Source organism: Phaethon aethereus (assembly GCF_964289735.1).
Source record: "Phaethon aethereus genome assembly, chromosome: 4".
Classification (NCBI taxonomy): Eukaryota; Metazoa; Chordata; class Aves; order Phaethontiformes; family Phaethontidae; genus Phaethon; species Phaethon aethereus.
In genome coordinates, this window is record NC_138578.1 from 31,771,657 (window position 1) to 31,793,351 (window position 21,695).

A 21,695-nucleotide genomic window follows, 5' to 3' on the forward strand; every position below is an offset into this window, starting at 1 on the left:
GAGATGACAGGTGATGCTAAATGCTGCAGTTATACTGAGCCTGCAATATTTTGACTCTCTGGGGTAGAATACCTCGGGGTTATGTTAGTAAGGGTAGCCGCATATCATAAATAAGGATTGTTTTCATTCCACTGTTGTCACAAGTCATTTTATTTTCCGTTTATCATTGGATCAAATCCATTACAAACATCAAGCACCCCGATTCAAAATAATTATTTCTCAGCAACATATTGCCAATTTTTAGCTCTGCTCCTTCAATACCCTGCCCTAATCCAACTCATTTCAAGGAAATTTAAAAACGCATCTATGTATCTCTTCCCAAATGCTTCTATTAATAGTTTTGAGATGTGGCTTAGAATTGATACTACAGCCCATTTTCTTTAGTAATTCAAAGTCTGTCCCCTCTTTGGAAGGATGCTGTAAGTGAAACATGTTGATATGTGTGGTCTGAAAGGCTGCAGCTGGTACAGAAAGGAGCAGACAACTCTATTTCTCCAAAGAACTGGAATTCTCCAGGGAAATGCAGTCTGTTTACTTGCATAAAAGTATATGAACAAACCCACATTTTTTTCCTATTTGACATTTAGGTTGCAGCCATCTTACATGTCGCTCGGGCCATCTTCTGTCCTCCTATCACTCCCCATGTCCTGGCGGGCAGCTCTGGAACCCCATGCCCATCACCACTGCAAGAGGAGTTCTCTCTTCTTGCAGTTTGTGTCTTCAAAATTAGCTGCTGGGAACATGGTCCTCAGCACGCCCAGATCAAGGGAATACCCAACAGCAAAGCTGCTGCAAACATTTTTTGCAAGCAGGCAAATTTTCCACTTTCATCTTGAGTAATCAGTATACTTTGATAGAAAAAGAGCCAACTTGGAAACTTCAGAAGCAACACAGAGGCAGAGAATCACCATTTTCTAGGACAAATTCAAAATGGTGTTTATTTTTGCTGAAGTGAGTGGAGAAATCACAGAGGTCAGTCCTGACTTAAAGAAGGGAAATAACATTTTTATAAACAGAATAACAGCATTGGGCCAGATATTTGATTCTGGAGGGAAATCTGCTTATAGGCAATACCAAACCATCCCCAAACCCAGGAAGATTCTCTTTCTGTATAGAAACCTGCAAAAGAAGAGGTTTAGACTAGATATTAGGAAAAATTTATTTATGGAGAGAGTGGTCAAGCATTGGAACAGGCTGCCCAGGGAGGTGGTGGAGTCACCATCACTGGAGGTGTTCAAAAAACGTGTAGACATGGCACTTCAGGATATGGTTTAGTGGGCATGGTGGTGTTGGGTTGATGGTTGGACTTGGTGATCTTAAAGGTCTTTTCCAACCTTAATGATTCTGTGAAAAGACTGTGGGGTTTTTGAGTTTATACTCCATTGAATGTAGTATTCACCACGTATAACAGGCTTATAAAACATATATTCACACATCATTAATTTCTTCTTTAATCAAACTGTTTTATATGGGGGTTTTGTCCCTAGAAGTCTTTGTGGAAGGCTGCTTCAAGCTCTTACATGTAGACACCTTCTTCAAGTGTTCACAACCATTGACACGTGCCTGTTGTGCCAATGCTGTCCTTTCCAGCAGCCCTTTGGTCTGTGGGGATGGGTGCCCCGCCACCTTGACAGGTGGTGGCCATGGACCTCGTGAACCCTCTGCCCTCATGCTGCTAAGCTGATTGAGCTGGGCTCTTCGAGCCTCGGCGCTTGCTCTATCCTTCAGGGTATTCAGGGATGCTAGCAGGGCCCCCAGAGGGAGCTACTCTTCCTGCAAGTTATTCCTGCTCACGCTCTTCCTATGAGTAATTACGGGTCCATGGGAAGGGTCATTTGCCTATTCCAAATTTTCTGTGGATTCACCATGTATCTCTGTGCAAATCACTCAACGTCTCTGTTATTTACCTCTGCAAAGTGCTTTGGGACCAAAAGATAAAAGCTTTAGGATATTTATTCATTTCTTATTGCAGCATTAACTTCCCATCTGCAGCTGTTCGCCTAATTGTCCTGAAGGTTTCCTGTGGGCTTCTAGAAAAACAAATCTGAGACAGAAAATAAAGTTATTTAAAATAATAAGAGGAAGAATATGGATGCTTAATGCACTCATCTGAAATGTTTGAGGATACCCCTCTGAATATTTCCAGCCTACACCTTATCTCCCTCCAAGTTTTTCCTTCATTAAACCCTTTGTTACACATGCGTAATCCCATTAATTCCCCAAAAGACACCTTCAGACATCAGTCCACCCACCACAGCTTCAGACTAACCACGGCTTTGTACAGCAATGCTTCCGTTTTCCATCCGTGTCCCCTGGCTCCTTTAGAGCTGAACGCCCTTTGTGTGGGATCTGGAGCCCCTGCGGCGAGGGCGGTCTGGTGCCTGAAAGGCCAATAAATGTCAACTTGGTTTGGAAGTGAGTCCCAAAGGACAGTCTCCATCCTGTGTCTGCTGGCCTAAATGGAAAACAACTGTTTTCTGGATACAGGAATGGCAGAAAAGAACAGCAGAAGCCAAGGTCTTGTGAGCTGTCGAATAAAAGTGCTGCAGTCAGTAGCACCCCAGCAGTGCAAGGGCAGGAACATTTGCATCCTATAAATGTAGGGGTTTCAGTTAATTAAATATGAGAATGAGTAGGACTAATAGGTCTGTAGTTTCTTTGCAAAAATCCCTAAAAATAATCAGGGAAATGGAAGGTCCATGTTATATCATACTTTTTCTTTGTTGAGAACAAGTTATAGTCTGATGCAGTCACTGGAATTGTAGTCTAGCCCTGTTTAGAGACATCAGGCTCTTGATGACTGTGCAAGACATTGAAGTGGTGTTGTCTTGAGTCCCCTGAAGTCTGTGTAAGCTTGTGTCTCAGCTACCTGACTAGTATCTTCTACTTTTTTCTCTATTAGCTCATCAGGCAGTGAAATCACTCTCTGAAGGGAGGTAGAAGAATTCCTGTTGCTTAAAACAAGACTGGAGACATCCTTCCCCCCCGCCCCGCAAAAGCACCATTTATATGGAAAAACCCTAGTGAGGCTTTTTTCACTATGCAGGTAGGGTACCAAATCATCTCTAACGTGTAAGGGAAAGAGAGGTGGCTGTCACATGCAGCTCTGACCCGTACAGGATCTAATTTTGTGCTGCCTTTGCTGGCTCACCGCTTGCATTCATTTTCTCATTCCCACGCATTCCTCATTCGTACATAAATGAGCAGCGTGATGAGGTAGGTACCAGCAGGACTGCCATTCACTGGCAAGGTTATGTACAGCTCTTTCTCATCAGGTTTTGATGGGATGCCTTTCACAATTCCTCATAACTTCTCATCCCTCTTCATATTTTGATTGTGAGAGCAGAAAGGAAGCTTTTGTCAGACTCTTCTGTGTGTCTTCTTCCCCTTAAATACTGATCTTTAGGCCCTCGCAGCCTTTACTGTTATTTGCACCCATGTTTTGATTTTGAGAGAGGGTCGTGGTTGCTTGATTGCTTCTTTTGGCTTCCCAGTGACTTGTATAAATGAAGTTTCTGTAATGAGCGCTGACGCTGCGCCTTGGGTCGGTTGCCGTGCCCTCCTCTAAAGAGGAGTTAGGATTGCCAGGCCTGAAGAATAACAATGCCTAGAAGTGGATCAGGCTCACTTTCAGGTTTAGTTTTAATCCTTTTGTTCTTCAAGTGAGGTGCAAAGCAGTACTGGCATTCAGTCAGAGTGAGTACCCAGAGAAAAAAAAAATTAAAAAAGAGGCAGCCAGAATTACAAGGATGCTATTGATGGTATTTACTTACATAATGAAAAAGGTCTTTTTTCATCTCAAAGTCGCATGGCTCTGCAGAGCAAGTTGCTCGCATCCCTGGTGCCTCGCTGTAGCTGACGGGGTCATGAGCTGTGCTGTTTCCAGAAACATGTACACACCAAATGACTTCTGTGCCCGCCAGGCTGCCTTTTCGCACGCCTTCCTGCGACGGTTCTTTTATTTGCTACAAACCAAGGAAAATCTCCTGGTGCTCAGGAGCCGGTGTGTTGACTGCTGCCCTGGCACAGCCCTGAAAACACGCTGGATGGAGGAGCAGACAGTAAATTCCCAAAGCTTCATTTCTGTCTGGTGAAAGTCATTTCACTTGACAGTGCACTGGACAAAGCTGCTTTGAAAGCAGCTTCTTGCCTTTTTCTTTTCTTCTTTTTAATTTTTTTTTTCAAGATACCAAAGTCGGCTGTGAAATGGCATCCGCAGCACGCAGAACAACAACGGCAAAAAGCAGTGGGGCTTTTACACTTCCCCCCCAACCTGCTGTTCCTGCACATTGTCGACTGAAAAATAGGAAAACAACTGCTGAGAAAGGCTCCCGAGTGACCCCTTGTGTCACGTTGCGACTGTCCTTGTTCCCACAATAGCTGCACCAGCCACTGAACTGTGTCATTGCATCAAGTTCATAGAAATAAGGCGTTTTCACATTGTCTCTGCTTCTCAAAACCACGTAGAGTGGGTGTGATACGTAAGTACATGTGCAAATACGTATTTTATATATACACGCACATATATGTCAGTCAATAACATAAACAACTTGGTGTATATTTTTATAGTAAAAATTACACACAAACCCATTTATTGTTTATTTCCCTGCCCCCCCTCCACTATGCAAAGGGAATGTAAACACGCTGTTCAGAATTCAGATGCTCTCAGTTGGCTTCCCAGATGTTTGAAGTTCAATAGATTTTTTTTTTTTTTTTTCATAATTTCCTCGGCTTCTTCTAGTGAAGTGCTAAGCAACCATTATTCCTTTTTGCCTGCACATTGAGATTCATCTGTAGACTCTAAACTGCCTCAAAAGTGCTTCAATTTTGCATGAGCACTAAGCTGGGGACTGGGAAGCATTACCCACTGCTGAAGGCCCAGATCATTAGAAAGAGCATGTAAATCCTCTGAACCAGAAATAAAAAGTGCACAGATTTTCTTTGTGAAGTCTCAACTGCAGCTATAAGTAAAACATGAACCATTGGCATGTTTTTTTTCCTGGCCCTTGAAAAAAACCAAACCACCAACATCTTTTCTCAGCTGCACGTGCCTCAACCAAAAGAAGGGAAGATTGGGCTTTGACCCAAAAGATGGAGCTGCTAAGAGCTCATACTCATGCTTTCCTGTGTGGATGACCTCTCTTCTTCCTCCTCCCTGTAAGTAGCACCAGCCTGGCAGAGAATTGCTCGGGTACCGCCGCTCGGGGTTACTTAGTGTCAGGATGGCTTGGGTCAAGATGCTTCAACTCACATTTGTTTCTGCTCCTAGACCTCAGCCTATGTGAGTTCAGAAATTATAATGCCCATGGTTGAGCATAAATATATGCTTGTCATGAGGTTTTCTTTGGCATCCTGCTACACCAGAGCATGATTATTACTTTTGTACCAGGAGAAGGGAAAAAAGAAGGCGGCAACAATAGGCACACATAGTTACACATGGAAGAGAGCAACGCATTTTGGAGCAATTTGTGCATATTAACAAAAAATGCCATCAAGCAGAAAATAGCCTCCGTTAAAAAAAAAGGGGAAGGTGTTTTTCCTTTGTCTCTGAATTGTTTATAGGCTGAGAACAAGCAATGCAATGCTGTTCTGAGGTATTAAACGGCAATAGTTCAAGGCGGATGTAAAGCAATCAGCTGCCGAGGTTGGTGAGGGGGCAGATAGCAGAGGGGCTATTCTACCTTCCCCAAGGGGACAAGCCCACAGGGCAGTACTGCCCACTTCCACCACGCTGGCAGGGACCAGGACACGTGGTTTGTTTTCCACCAGCATTCAAGAACTCAGTTTTGAAATCTTCCCTGCATCTTACACAACTTGGTTCTTCAGACGTTAATGGGAAAAGAACAAAAAGGCCTTGTTTTCACTAAAAGAAAATAAAACCCAACCAGAATGTGTGTTTCTTAATTACAGTTCAAAGTAAAATCCCTCTGAAGACAGCCCTTTGTAATTTTTGTGTAAGTCAGTTAAAATATAGTGGGGGAGCTGGGTTTTTAGCTTAGCTCACTACCATTAGCTGGTAATTAGATACCATAGCTAACTGATGCAAACCAGTGCAAGCTTGACTTTATTAGGCTGTTGCCTTCACCTGTATTAATTTGAGTTAAGAATATATCTGTTTCCTAAAGTCCTAAAGAGAATGTTAGGAAGAGAGCAAAAATAGCTGGAAGGCTTTAATTTAAATATTTAAGGTAATATTTGTGGAAAATTGTTTGTGGTCTTCATGCAGTCATTTCATATCACCAGCCAGCTACACTTTACGGAAAAGCAGTATTGAGGCAAAACCAGGTGCATGCAATCACAGCCTGAAGGATTACTGGGTGTTAAAGCTGTTTGCTCTTCTAAACTATCTCTAGATAACTATCTGTCTATCTATCTTTTGTTAAGGTTACAGATACCCTATATAGAAAATAAGCTATAGGCAAAACGTGCCATTGCGCAGTCGTCTCTGTCCCATTAGGATGCACAGAGTACATTTTTCTCAGCAAGAACTTTAATATTTGAAGTCTCTTCATGTGCATAGCCTATTTATTCATTTTTTAAACACCAAATTCCATAGCTTAAGTACTCTGATGTATTTGAGCAGAGTAACTCCCCTGACTGTGAGGGATCCATTTCTGCAAAAGGGTAAATAAATTTCAATTCTGACATACCATTGATTTTATTTTTACCTTTGTAAAAACGTTATTTCACCAAGTAAAGTGATCAGCCTTCTGCTACAGAGACAGGTTGTTTATAGCACCCGTGATGAGTGATTAAATAAATCGGACAGGTCATTCTGGACTATCGGTAAGTTAAAAGGTCATAATTCTTGGCTTTGGTCACTTAAGTTTTACCATCAGAGAACAGTCTAATGACAAAGGACTGCATAATAAGAAAGCAATCTGTTTACCTTTTATTAAGTCTGTTTACAGTCATACCACTTCGGTTTATGGTCTTGGCCACTTTCATGAAGCAAAAAATATGATGCTGTTTTAAGGATTTTTGGCCGAAGCTTTGGATGAAATATAAGACAGATGGGGACTATGAGAACTGAAGATGCTTTCATCCATTTTGCCAAATCCTGTGGAGATAATTCAGCCCCTCCTGAAATTATTGCAAAACTCAAATTTTCTTTTTTGGTATCAGGATTCTCCCTCCACCCTCATCTTGCATAAAAAGCATGTATACTTACGTCATTCAAATCTGTCCTGACTGAGCAACATTCATAAAGTATTCCTTCACGTCCCTTTCTTACTCCTAATAGCTAGAAGAAGAAACTGTGAGTCAGAAAGCATGGACTGTCTCAGACTGGCACTGATTTATTTTAAGACTGAGCAAGCCACCGCATTTTACTCTATGTCTAGGCTGAGCATCTGCATGGGGACATACCATGGTTTGCCAAGTCACACGCTGTATGATTTGATTCTATACCAGCATGTGTTGCATGGAGGTGTGGAGGAATCCCCCTACCCCAGAGCTGTGTTGCTGCTGACTCCCCAAAGCCTCTTCTACGTCTCCAAGAAACACCGTTCCTGCCCTCTGTGTCCCCACCGCACAGCAGGAAGGGAGATTTGGGGGGTGCGTGCAATCGGGGGCATCTGTGCCTGTCTAAGCAGGGAGGGAGCCAACAGCACTGAACGTCAGGCTTGGGAGGGTGCTCTGAGTATTGATTTCAAGAAATTGAACTTGTAAAGGGTTGCGAGTCACCTGCATGAAAATGGGCTATATTTCCATACTTATTTACAGTGGCTGCGATGATACACCTGCAATCTATATGCATGTATTACAGTAATGTCTTTTTCCAGACCAGTAGGTCATAAAGTTCCATCTCCTTGAGAAATGTGTTCTACGGCATATGTGATTACTAATTAATGAAATACCTTTTGGGCAAATGAAAACACAAAAGCACAGAAATTGTTTGAACTTCTACTTACAGAGAAAATAAACAAATTATCCATGCAGTTTCTTAGAGTTTGTAAGTGCGGTTCAGTCTTGCAACTAAATAGCTCCTGCTTAGTGTTGTGCCAGAGGGTCAAACACATGCCAGTGTAATACTTCCGCTAAAATTGCTCTATCAAAGTCCTGAGGAATATTTTCACACATGTGGGATATTAGTATCAAATGCCGAATACTTATGGCAGCCAAAATACATCAAAATAATTTCTTGGCAGAACGATGCCCAGTGAGGTGTAAATACTAATTCTGTGACCTGGACTGACTCCAGGCTGGATAATTACGTTTGATTAATTGATAATAATCTGCTTTCAGACACTTACAGTGATCGTTTCTTGTCTTGAGCAGTCATATTCGGTTGCAGAACCTTGTAAGACATTTTTGTTTCCCTCTAGAACGAAATGAGTCTGATTGGCAAATCTGCTCCTATTAAAATCATTGGGAAATTTGCCAATTACTTTCGACGGGTGCAATACGGAACCCGGGAGTTCGTATTGCAGTTACTAATAATCTACCATAATATCATATAATTACATTACATTTGCATACATTAAAAAAGATAACATTTCTGCCTCTGAAGACCAGATAATCTACCTCGCAGTTTGTATAGCCAGACAAGTTAAGCGCTTGGGGACCGTGTGAATGAAGTGTGTCTTTGCTTGATTGTGTTTCTAGGATACAGTTTATAATAAAAGACCGTGTATATAAGGTACAATTCCCTCTTCACGCTTCCTTTTGCTCCAGGAGGGGTAGTAATTTTATTCTGATATATACCATCAGCCAGTGCCTCTCCCCTGTGCTCGTTGGGCTGCACACATTAGCAGTAGGCAGACTGAGCAAGGCTCCCGCCACCCTCTGCCTCTCTCTGCCCATGAATCCCTCATTGATGTGCAAATACAGAAATAAGTAAAGTTCTGGTTCCTTCCTGCTCCTTTTCAGAGCCCAAGTTGTAGTAGCCCCAGAGATACATTTATTTTATTGAAATGAATAATTGTATATGCTGTGCTGCTAAATATGTAAAATTGTCACTCATGAAGAGCCTATTTAATTTGTGGGACTGGGACATAGTTGCAGTCTAATTATGCCAAACACCCTGAGCCTTTTTGTAAGCCATCCTCCGTCCTCAACTGGACAAAAAGCTGTTAGATCTAAAAGGATGTCTTAGACCAGTTTATTTAGTCTCCTAATGGCTACAGGGTTTTGGACCTCTCTTTAGGGATATTCCACCAATGTAATGTCTTTTTCTGGTGCCAGATTTAGGTAAGTGTATTAAATCTGACTGACCTGTGTGTATAAATAGCCCCAGCCTTGAGCAACCTCTGTGACATATTTTATAACCAAGCAGATCCAGATCTGTACACTCAGGACTCGGAGAGGACAGCAAATATTTTTGGTTTTGTTTTTTCCTGAGATTTTTTTACTTCCGTGTACTCAAGTTGTAAAACTTCTTACATTGCTTTTCTCTTGGGAATGCTGCAGTTGTTCACTGAGATCAGCAAAGAAACACTTGTGCAGAAAGAGCCCAGCAACCTGGGGATGCATTTTTAAGGATCTGTGGTTTTTTTCAGTGAACAATCTTAAGATACAATTACCATTTATTTTGGAGAATTATTTTAAATTTCTTTGATTTTCTGCATTTTCATTTTAAAGCTTCTCTCTTCACAAATCTTCTTGTTGCCAGAAATAGGACGGTGATAATTTGACCCTATATCTTCACATATCTGTCTTCATACCCAAGATCCAGATGGGATGCAAGAGGCTACAGAAACAGTTCTCACACTGTTGAATGCAAATCAAGTTTGGACAGTGCAAGCGAATGCTTTCCCCTGTCATATTCTGACTATTCATCACAGGGAGAGTACGAGTTAGAAATACTGTATAGATGCTCTTTATGGATTTATACGCATTAGAAGGGACCTGTCAAGCATTTTATCTGCCCACATTTCTGTTATCTCCCTTCAGCTGTGTTTGTTATTGCATTGCTTTCAAATAAGAAGATCCTGACTTCTTGTGGATTGTGCCACCATCTATGTGATTATATTAATTCTGGAAATGTGCGGCTTACTCAAGTGTTGTAAGAAAACATTTATTCTGCGTATCTTCACCTGCTGTATAGCTTAGCCATATGAGGAACTAGACTGAAAAAGTTAAATGTATTTCTAATAAAAAAGATGAGGTAGAGGAGATACTCTCTGTGAGAGGGTGACATTTTGTTACTTAGCACTGTGGCGAAGTAGAAATGGCCAATGCCAGGTAGGTTATATGCTGCATAAATTACTGCTAATCTCTTAATCTGCTTTGTCGTAAATATATTTAGGCAAAGTATGGGGACTGATTTTATAAAGTAATTTCTAATTTTGCACTCAGGGGTTGTGCACTCACCCATAATCAAACAATTCGACAAACAGTTGCCTGAACTGCAGGCACAACACGTCATGTTGTCTGGGAATATTGAGACATGGGTTGTTGGCTTTTTTTCTTTTTTTTTATGACTCCAGCTACTGTTCTTTGATGTAGAAGCAGAAGCAGCTTCAACAGGGATAAGATGAAGATCTGTTTGAAGTCATCATACCAGGGTTGTCCTGCACTCGGTGCCCATGTGAGGTGGATAAGCGATACACTCCTGAATGAAAGCAGACAGCCTGTACCAGCTCCTCTGTGCAACCTGATGTACAGCAGTAGGTCAGCGGGTAACAAGGCAGTTGCTCTCTGAGGTACCTCAGCAGATTGTGTTTTTTGTAAACTAGTCTAGAAAGGGATTTTCTGTTAGGGGTTATGTTGAAGTCTGTTAGCAGAAGGAATAGGGTTGCGAGTTGATACAAGAGAAACGCATCCCTTTGCGCTTGCCCCAGAGTCTGAGGCTGGATGCGTTTCAGCTGGGGAGATGTTTCTCCTAAATCGATGTGGCTGCTTGTGCAATGAGGTGCCAATGGACGATGCTCGGAAGGACTGGTTGAATCAGCTTTAAGTTCTGGCCGTGGATGCTCACATCCCGGGTGATCTCATGGCATCACCAACTGGTTTGATACATTTTGAACTCTAGGAAAAATACTTTACCTTATGGACAAAGAGGCAATGATATTTTTTGGTTGTAAGCAGAAAGAGGCAGCATCTATTTGGTACATAAAGAAGGTGTGCATCTCTTTGGCCATGGCACAACTGTTGATATGACTCAAAGATCAAAGGCCAAATTACTTTGAATAACCTGACTCCTATCAGTGCTTCACGTCTGTCCCAAAAGACATTACCTGGAGTAGCTTGTTATTTTGAATTAAAAAGCATCTCAGAGATAAAAAGTTCTGCTGGTGCGTTCAGTGAGAGCTATTTATTGTATGGTTTTGTGTCTTCAACAGACTATCAGAAAATGGCATTTGTGTCCTGAATGTTAAGACAATTTCATAATCATTATTAACCAGTACTGTCATTATGAGCCTGCTTGCTTTTGCCCTCGGGTTACAAAGTTCACTGCTCCATCAAGCTGTGTCATAATCATCCTTATTATAAAACATAATATTGTAACCTTCAAAGGCTCCCTGGGCTAGTGCTGTAAAAACTGGGAATGAACTGAAGTAATCTTTAGGCTAGCAGCAGTTGCACTGGGAAAATATAACCATTTTATGCATGTAATGTACATGCTCCATCCCCACCCTCTTCATGCTCTTCTCAACAGGACAAAAGCTATCCCTCAGACCCTTTTTGGAGCCAAATTAGCTCATTAAAGCAGAACAAGTTATAACACAGTGTTCACTGCATATCAAATGCCCGTGCACCGGGTTGGTTTCCATTCTTTGGAGTTGCAGTTGCCATATTTTGAGTATTTCATTTCAAGGAGGAAAGCTATTAAGTTTTTCTCCCAAAGTAGCTGATTATTCAATGGCTAAAGATGTCAAGGATAATGAAATAAAAAGGGAGCTAGGCTGTGGTAGTCTCTAGTAGGAAAATGCATCTCATCAGAAGGCATTCCCACTGCAGAAGTCTATGGTATTACATGCATGAATTCCTTTCTGCTGTTGTTAACCAAGTTTTGGATGCAAACAGCATGCAGCCTCAATGACAGGGCACAAGTGGGTACAAACAGTAATTAATCGTTGGCTCCCTGAATGGAGCCTCTGTGAGGCAGGAGGCAAATCAAAGGGCTGTCCTGGTTTCCAGCCCTTGAGGGACTCGCCATGCTGTACAACTGAGAACATTCACGTTATGAATATCACCTTGTAAGCCATGTGGCAGGAGGCTGAGGGTAGCTGGCCTCCATGGGCTCAAGTCTGTTCTCAGCAGAAGGACCTGCCTTTTGGTGTTTGGTGATGGGGACAAACTGTGCACACTGTGATCCAAGGATCTTTCTGTTGAGTTTCCTGGCAGTTCTGGAAGGAAAAAGAAAATCAGTCCTATTACACAAAATATTTATATGTGAATTTATATATTCAAGGCGGTTTGCAAGAGCGCATTTTTGAAATGGAGATGGTGTTTTCTACAGGCAGACACACGTTCAAATTTTATTGATACTTTGGCATTGGCAGCAAAGACCAAAAATGCTGGCAAGAGGTATAAGCACTCTCTCCCACCCCCACCCAGTATCTTGGCTGGCATTAAGACCATTTTGACCAGGCAGTGCATTTTGAGGCAGAGAAAGGGGTTGTGTCAGTATGAAACACAGTGGTTGTCGTCAGAGGACCAACACATTACCAACAACCCTTGCAGTGGTGTCTGAGACGCCGCAATATTTCCTTGCACTTAGAAGAAGCACGAGGGCTTCCCAACAGAGAGCACTGTGTAGGAAATGTGGGCAAGCATCAGTCTGCTTGGAAGGATAGCGAGTGGGTCACTGCCATCGTCAGTGCAACTGTGGGCTTGAGGGGGCCTTGCGCTGAGATGTGTTATGGAGGGCAGGGCCAGGGAGACTATCAGGCACTGAAGTGTATTGCACTTGTATTATAAAATCACCTAAAAAATATCGCAGTATCTGCAGTGTATATGACAGTAATAGTCCCCAAGTTGCAGCTTCAATAACCATACTGCAGCACATGTGCCCATCATTACACAGTGTCTGGACATTTTCTGCAACGGTAAAATCCATTTTCCTGGGCAGTTCAGTGCCAGAGCAAACAGGACTTCTCCCTGTGCTGTATCTGTCTAGTAAAAGGAGTTGAAATACAGAAGGCTGAGGGAGTCATATAAATTGAGTGACTCTGTGGTTTTATGATATTCATATGAAAATAAAACTGGGCTGGATCATCACTTGATGTAAATTGTCCCAGGGACATGGTACAGTTTATATCAGCTGAGGTGTTGTTCCTCTTATTTGTCTACAATACATGCGGTATGTGATGAAAGTCAACATCGCAGTGATTAGTTTTTCATTCACCCACTTCTCTTATTATGCAAATAAAGTGGAGGTTTTTTCCCTTCACATCCTTACGACAGTCCGTGTCGCTGAGTAGATGTTGGTAGAGAGCTGTAAGGTCTCACAGCAACTTTGTAAGCAGACTTCTGTACCTACACTTTTTTCTTTCTATCTGTAAGCCTAATATTGACCAGCGTTGCTTGTACCCCGACAGGTCTGATTGTCCGCGAGGTAAGCATTGAGATTTCACGCCAGCAAGTCGAGGAGCTGTTCGGGCCTGAAGATTACTGGTGCCAGTGCGTTGCTTGGAGCTCTGCAGGCACCACCAAGAGCCGGAAAGCCTACGTCCGCATTGCATGTGAGTGTCTTTGCTCTGCGTGTTGAGTTGACGGTATTTGGGTGAGAAAAAGTGGAGTCTCTGCCGCTTGGGAGAGAGATGTTGTTTCCGACCAGTTAGGCTTTGCATTTTCTGCAGTTATTGATGCATACTAAAATTAAGGCCTTCAGAATCATTCATAAGAATTTCAGTTTATCCTGTTCTTAAGAGCAAAATCCCATTCTTCTCCTTTGGGGGCGCAGGAAAAGCATCACAAGCAATTTTTCTTGAGTACAGCAGTTATATGTCTCAAGAAAAGTGTCTGAAGCTAATGAGTAGGAATATTACCAAAGCCAAGCTATGAAATGAGGTGATAGCTGTTCCTTTCACAGAATCACAGAATGGTTGAGGCTGGAAGGGACCTCCAGAGGTCATCTGGTCCAACCCCCTGCTCAAGCAGGGCCACCTAGAGACAGTTGCCCAGGACTGACTGCAGATGACTTTTTAATATCTCCAAGGAGGGAGACCCCACCGCCTCTCTGGGCAACCTGTGCCAGTGCTCGGTCACCCCCACAGTGAAAAAGTGTTTCCTGATGTTCAGAGCGAAGTTCCTGTGTTTCAGTGTGTGCCCATTGCCTCTGGTCCTGTCACTGGGCACCACTGAAAAGAGCCTGACTCTGTCCCTGTGGCACCCTCCCTTCAGGTGTTTGTAGGCATCAATGAGATTCCTCCTGAGCCTTGTCTTCTCCAGGTTGAAGAGTCCCACCTCTCTCAGCCTTTACTTGTAGGAGAGGTGCTAGTCATCTTTGTGGCCCTTTGCTGGACTCTCTCCAGGGTGTCCATGTCTCTCTTGTGCTGTGGAGCCCAGAACTGGACCCAGTACTGCAGGTGTGGCCTCACCAGTGCTAAATAGAGGGGAAGGATCACCTCCTTCAACCTGCTGGCAATATTTTTTCTCTAATGCAGCCCAGGATACCATTAGCCTTATTTGTCTCAAGGGCACACTGCCGACTCACGGTCAACTTGGTGTCCACCAGGACTCCCAGGTCCTTTTCTGCAAAGCTGAAAATACATATCCCTGCAATCATATAATAAAGTTGCTGTTCCTTAACAAAGAAAATTGTGTGTTTAGCGTGTAATGTAATCAGATTGGTAATACGAGTTTGAAAGTGGTCATCTCAACCCTAATATTTCATCTTTGTTATTCATGGCTACTAACCTCAGTATTTATTTTGAACCATTCCCAGTTTAGACCCCGAGAACACAAGGCAACCAGTTCCCTGAAAACAGATCTTCATTTGACTGTGCAAATATGTAATGTTCATTAATTTTCAAAGAGGTGCTTTTCTTTGTAATAGAGTAGTCACACTGGGGACTCCCGTTTCTCTTTCACATGATGAAATCCTGTTTTGTATAATGGGAACAAAATATATCATCTGGAACTGTATCTCTTCCGCTGTTTTCACCTCAGTAAAAGCACATTTGGTGAGAAAAGGTCATTGGAAGCAGGGTTTGCAGCATACTTATATTTCCTGCACTGTGCCTAACAATTTATAATGAGGGAAGATAATTCTTCCAGCCAAATAAAAGCTTTTCAGAGACACATTAGAGGAAGACTCTCTGTCATTTAAAACTCTCCATTTAGAGCTTGATTCTTCTTTTGTTCGTGAGAAAGTGTTACGTGGTTAAATCCTTGAAGAGGGGTTACCATATATCCAGATACACACCTCGGCGGTTCAGTTTAAATACCCATTTTTGAATGCTCTTAGTCCAAGTAACTGACTGAAAATAGAGGACCTGTGCTTTTGACTACAGGACTAACATCAAAGAAGAACTTCCTCAGGGTTAAGGGGAGTTAAAATTATTGTACAGGCAGTCTTCCTGCAAAATTAGAAACGCCATTACATCTGTGCATAGTGCTTTCCCATGGCAGGAAACTTTTGAAGACTCTGAGGATTTTCTTTTTCTGTACTGAAACATAAGAGAACGATTTCATTTTTTTTTCTTCTAAGCAGTCAGTACTTCAGAGAGGCTTAGCAATGTTTGAACAGGTTTTTTAGATTATGACTCCGAAGTTAACTCATTAAGTAGGTTTTCATGTCCTGCCAGTTAGCCCTTGGCAGATGACCATTAAATGAACACAGTTTATAAGTCCGAGTGTATTTCACTTGATGGTTAAGTAACTTTCGTGAACTGCCATACCTATGCACTTAATTTCTATATAACACATAATCATTTTATGTGTATACAAGTTATTTTACACCAATCGGCATTTCTTCCCAGGTGTCTAAATTTTTATTGAAGGCAATCATAACACAGAGTTTGCTTCTTTTTCTTACCGCATTTTGGAGAGAGATGAACAATCAGTTCAGTGTTTTTTCTAGAGTCTTGATGGGGTTTTTTAGAACCGTCTAATGAAATAAATTCCAGGCAGTTTTATGTGCTTGTAACTCAAACGTGGCTTTGTATATTACTGAATTTTTTTTAACCTCTGTCCCTGAATTTGGGGTTCGTGGGCAGCTATGCACAGGCAGATCACTTAAGAGTCCTTAGGATTAAGGGTTGAAGTGTTAAGCCTTCAAACTGCAGATTTTCAAACAGCAGCAAAAGAACATTCTCTGCAAAATTGTCCATTTCCAATTTCACAAATTTCTATAAATTTCTCAGGTAACTCAGGACTATTTTTTTAGGAACTCAGACATAGAATGTGTGGTATATGCCTTAGTTTGTGATGTCATTTGGCCTACAAGATCATTATTTTAAACTGTGGACTCAGATATGCCGATACTCATCTGTATTCACAGCCTTGACTTCAGAGGACTGAATCTGTACTGGCAATATAATAGCTGTTCCTAATAAACTTTAAAGACAGCTGGTAAGTCTTCTGATGGTTACACAGTATGCCATGAGACTGGGGTGCAAGGTAGAGTCCATGCAGTATTTATTAATCCAGAAAATCAAGGATGTCAAAAATTTAAGAGGGAAAGAAGAGCCCATCTGTCCAACTCTGTCTTGCAGCTATAGTTGCATGTTTATCACCAATGCAGTCTTCACTTTTAATTGGTACAAAAAGTGAGCACTGACACATTTGGGAAAGGGGAGGGATAAATGGAGCATGTAAAGTCCTCTGGCTAAGTTATATTATCATTTATCTTAATACCTGAACCTGGTGATTTCATCTCGACAGGTACAACTGTAGCATAACTAGCCACACCTAGCACATTAAGAAGCACATTCCTCACTTCATTGTCACCCTTTTTGTCTCTCCTCCTTCTTTTCCCTTCTCCTCTTTTTCTCTTTTCTCCCTGATGCCCACCGGTCTCATTCTGGAATTATTGTGTCCTCTCAAGGGCCGGAGTCGCACTCCATTAAAACAAACAAACAAAAAAATAGCATGCAACATCTCTGTTCACTGAGCGTGTAATAGAATTAACCGAAAAGTAATTTGAAAGTGTGAAAAATGTGCATCCTGGAAAAGCAGCTTGTATTTGTTTAATGCAGGGTCAGGCATGTGTCAGAACGTACATAACAACCTAGTCAGTGGAAGTTCTCTGTGAAAATCAATTGCAACATCGCTCCGGCCAAGAGCTTCAGTTATTCGGGAAGGGAGTAATCTATAGATGGAGTGAAGATACTGCTGGTTTTCAAAGGCTGCCCATGCTAGCAATAAAAACAGGAAAGGAGTCTGAGTCTAAAGCCAACATCCTGGCTTGTCTGAGTGTCCAGGGCATTTAACGCCGTTGCGCTCCTGGACCACGAGTACGCTAGGAAATCACTCCCTTCTGTGCAGGCTGTTTCTGAAAAGGAGCTTTTTTCATGTTTCATGGAATTCATCCTCCTGAGGCGCTGGTCTCCCTGTGAGAACAGAGCTGAGAATTTCATCCTCTTAAACAGGCAGATTTGTTGGGATTAATTTTCACTTTGCCATTCGAGGTATCTCAGTAACCAACAAAGTAGGGACACCTAGTATAGTGTATATCTTGTTGGAGCTGGAAAGATAAAATAAATTTGCTGAGATATTGGGACATGAAAGTGCTAAAATGCATTTCTTATTTATTCACACGTTTCTTATTTATTCTAGGCACATCCTAGAGTAGAGCACTAGGAGTCACTAATATGTTTTGATACAGTTTTTCAGCCTAATTAAAAAAATGTTACTTTTGCCAAGGGAGGGAGGATAGACTGGGGATTGAGTAGCTTTACGTTTGGCTGAAAGTGAAACAAAGCCCAATATACAGTTTTAATGTGACTCTTCTGTAACAAGACTGATATCATTGAACAGGCAAAACCTAACAGGGCAAAATTCCTGTTAAAAGGACGAACGAGGTCTGAGCCTGTGCAACCAAGAGTGGAGTTAAACCCACTGGAAAATACATCTGATAAAGACTAAACAATAGCTGCAGGATTTGACCTAATTTTTAGATCAGATAATAAAGGGGTGGCTAAGACAAATTGCTTTGAGCCCATGTGCATAGACCAGCCTCACTTTTAATTTGCTCCAGTTTGATGTTGCTGTAGCCTCACTGACTTCATGATGTTAACCCATGCTGTCCTTGAGAAAATATAGTGAGAATATAAGCCCTAAACCTGCTGCCAGGTTTTGTGTTTGTTGAAAACCTGTAAGAAAATAGCAGCTTTCTCTGTAATTTCTGTTACCCGGTCCTTTTTGCTGTAATGAATGTGGATAGTCTCTTCTTTTCCTTTATTCATTATCTCAAAATCAGAATTAAAAAAAAAAAAAAAAGGCATTTTAAAAAGCCCTGATGTAGTAAGGAACCGCACTTGTTAATCTTTTGTATAATTTGATACTAGCTACCTACGTACTTATCCAAAAGCCTTTTTTTTGCCCCAGACGTTTTTTCAAAGGAATGTAGCTAATGTATGCATGTCAGATACTGTACACTGATAAGATAAATGCCGTGCAGGAAAGTAGAGTAGTTCAGCCGATGGTTTATCTCCACTTACAAGGAGTATGCAGTCATACAAAAAACAGATACGAAGAAAAAAAAATCATGGATTCTTTACAGACACCCGGTTATCTCAACCTTTTAGTCCTGGGGCCCGCGCTCTGCGTTGCATTGCGGCAGTGCCTCTCCTGCCTCTCTCCGCGCGCCGCTCCAAGCAACGCTGGGAGGACGCGTTCCTGTAGCCACCGAAGCATTAGAGCACGCTGCAATGGGTACAAAGTTGGGTGGATTTCAAGATAAGGTGAGAGAGCCGGGAAGGATTTAACTTGAAAATTTTAATAGGAAGGTACGTCCAGGTTACGCAGCATTAAAAAGGAACCCTAAGACGTGTTTTGTGCGCTTTGATAAGCGCGTGTGGGAGTTAGCGGAGAGAGGACCTCGATTCCTTCCTTGCCTACCGTTTCAGTTGCTACTGATCGATATCTGCTGCTTTGCAGTTAAAAAAGGGATAACTGAAGCACGTGGTCTTGAGCTGAGATTACTGAACAGAGAACGGCAGATCACAGAAAGGGCAGCAGAGAAGTTAACTGAGCATTTAACATATTTGATACTAGTGGTCTGCTTGTGCTCCTGACTGGCGTGTTTCTGTACCACTTCCCGAGTTAACAAGCACCACCGGCTCCCAAGCTTAAGCATGCAGTTGCAACAGTAATAAATACAAATTACATTGCTTTGTAACAAAGAGCGAAGGCTTTATGAATTAAGATGGACTTGACTTCACTGGTAGCATTGCTTAAAAACGAAAAGGAAACGCCTTTACTGAATTTGTATGAATTTAATCCCTCGGTAGGAGCCTTGAGAATATCCTACCTGCACTGTCATGCCTAAGAAATGATCATCTTTCAGTAGAGTCTGCTTAATGCCTGATGGTGAAATGCAGATGTAGTCAGGAAGTTAACAAAATTTTGTGTGCATTTTGGTAGTGACCAGACAGCTGTGTGAGTCAGATTAGTATATTAAGAGAGTACTAATAACAAAATACCATGCTTGCACAAATTATTTTCTGTTTTAGTGTTTCAGTGTGTTGTAAATTCAATTCTGCATGTGAATTGCAGTGTACACCTGGTGTTCCTAATATCTATCTTTAGTAACTTTAGTGTATCTGTCATCTAAAAAAGCGCCTGTTAAGGTTAGATCATTTGAACTTTACATTTAGATTTATTTGAAAAACAAGAACTGTGGATTCCATCTTCAACCACCAAATAAAATAATGAATAGAATTAAGTTTATAAGTTAGTTTGCAGGTTGAGCTTACAAAGAAAAACAAGAAATGTTGAGCTATCAAGTCAAAATATTAGAGGAGGAGAACAGTGCCATCGACGTATACCTGGCAACCCATCTGCTCAGTGAATTCTTGATAAAGTTTGTTTGCTTGTGTTTTTTACAGTTGTATTAATACCAAATGTGTTGAGTGGGTCGTTCTTCATTAAAAGCATAGCCCACATGGAAGCTGTGTTGCAAAAGATTGTTTTGTCTTACCAGCACCTGGCTGAACTAGCTTGGAGCTGAAGAGGGGATGGGAAAAAAATGTTTTTTCTGCAGATGTGCAGGCGGTGAGTCTCCAAGGAGTGGTCGGGGTGCAGTGTTATCCCCAGCTGGCTGAAGATGCCATCGGCAGAATGAGGGGCTGGCAGGCGTGCACCTTCCCTAAATACATAGGGAATAAAAGAGGCGAGAAGGTCCCGGGCTCAGGCAAAGCATCTTGCAGATTGTAGCCTGGCAAGCAAAGGGTGTTCCTCACCTCATTCCACACCTCAGGTTGGCAGATGTTAGCAGCCTGCATCCCCAAAACATGTTGTTCGCTTCCAAGAGGTCTGCTTCAGTCTCCATCAGCTGCTCAGCCGTGAAAGCTGATGCTGCTTCTTGGCTGCATGGGACGGCAGCCTGAGGCCTCGCTCCCTGGGCCACTGGAGGGCTACGGACAAGCTCAGCCCACGCTGTGGGCTGCCAGGCACCTTCGGAAGGGGGGAAGCTCCACCACCCCTGATGGTCCTCTCCTGGCTGAGAAGATGTCTGGGGCAGCCTTGTGGTACCACGGCATTTGTCTTTAGGGCTGACCAGATGTGGAACAGCCCCTCCAGAGAAGGAAAGAGCGTCACAGGGTTGTGTATTGAGCATAAAGACGGGGTTTGGAGGTGTTGACTTATTTCTTCTGTCCTTGGCTCCAGCTGCTGATGTGATACGAGCAGAGCCCCGTCGAGCCGCGATCTCATCCCGTGAGCGGCAGCGCACTGGAGGGGGGCAGGAGGCTTTGATGAGCTCCCCGCGTGCGGCGGATACAGCGGGGGGCTGCGCAGGGCGAGCCGCCATGCTTAGAAAAGCTATTGGTAGAGGTTTCAGAGGGATCCCCTGGGTTACAGGCTGATGACACTCTTGTGACTGTCTCAGTGGAAATCTGGTTTGAACTAATTAACAACAGAGAGCGGGAACCACACAAGGACAAAATGAAAAAAAAAAAAAAAAGGAGTTTTTTGTACCTAACCTTTCCATTACTTACCCACCGGTGTGACTGATCCCCGCACAAAGGTCATAGACTCAGCTGTGAACGGAAAAGAGAGGCCAAAGCATGCCTGATAGCACATGCTTTCTTACATTTAGAATTGCAATTCTGTCTCTAGTGCCTGTTTTTGCAGAAGAAGGTGTCTCTCGACTCCACCCGCATCATGGCAAGTAATGGAAGAGGAACAGACCAGTTTTTCAATACTAGTCATGTTTTTCTAACTCAGCGTCAGTCATCCAAGTTTGGAAATAAATGCAGTGAGAAGTGTTTTCACAAGCATGTACATCCTCTTTCATTTTGCAGAACATCAGTGGCATTTTCCCACTCTTTTTCCACAATTATTTTTCCATTTGGATATTTTTTGTTAGGCTAGGTAAAATTAAAACAGCATTGAACCTTGCCTCTTGAGAACATTCTCAACAGTAGGAGGTAGACTTGGAGAGCTTGGCTACCTATTGATCCTCTAATAATGGTTAAAATAATACCAAGCCATAATCCCTTTTTTCCTAGTGTTTTAATTGCATTTTTTGCTTATGACATGATTGGTTTTATATGGATGCCTGTATGTACTTACCCATATAAGGCAACCTATCTTCTACAGGGAAATACGTACTTCTTGTGAAGGTCTTTTCACATTCT

General features: G+C 42.2%; 1 protein-coding gene across 2 annotated transcripts in view; it reads left to right on the top strand.

Annotated features, from left to right (window-relative positions):
* UNC5C (unc-5 netrin receptor C) overlaps positions 1 to 21,695 on the top strand; it is a 254,372-nt gene that overhangs the window by 168,702 nt on the left and 63,975 nt on the right. For both annotated transcript variants that reach the window (XM_081999328.1, XM_081999329.1), the window contains exon 3: positions 13,488 to 13,631. In XM_081999328.1, the coding sequence (XP_081855454.1) occupies positions 13,488 to 13,631 (144 nt within the window). The remainder of the gene's footprint in view (positions 1 to 13,487; positions 13,632 to 21,695) is intronic.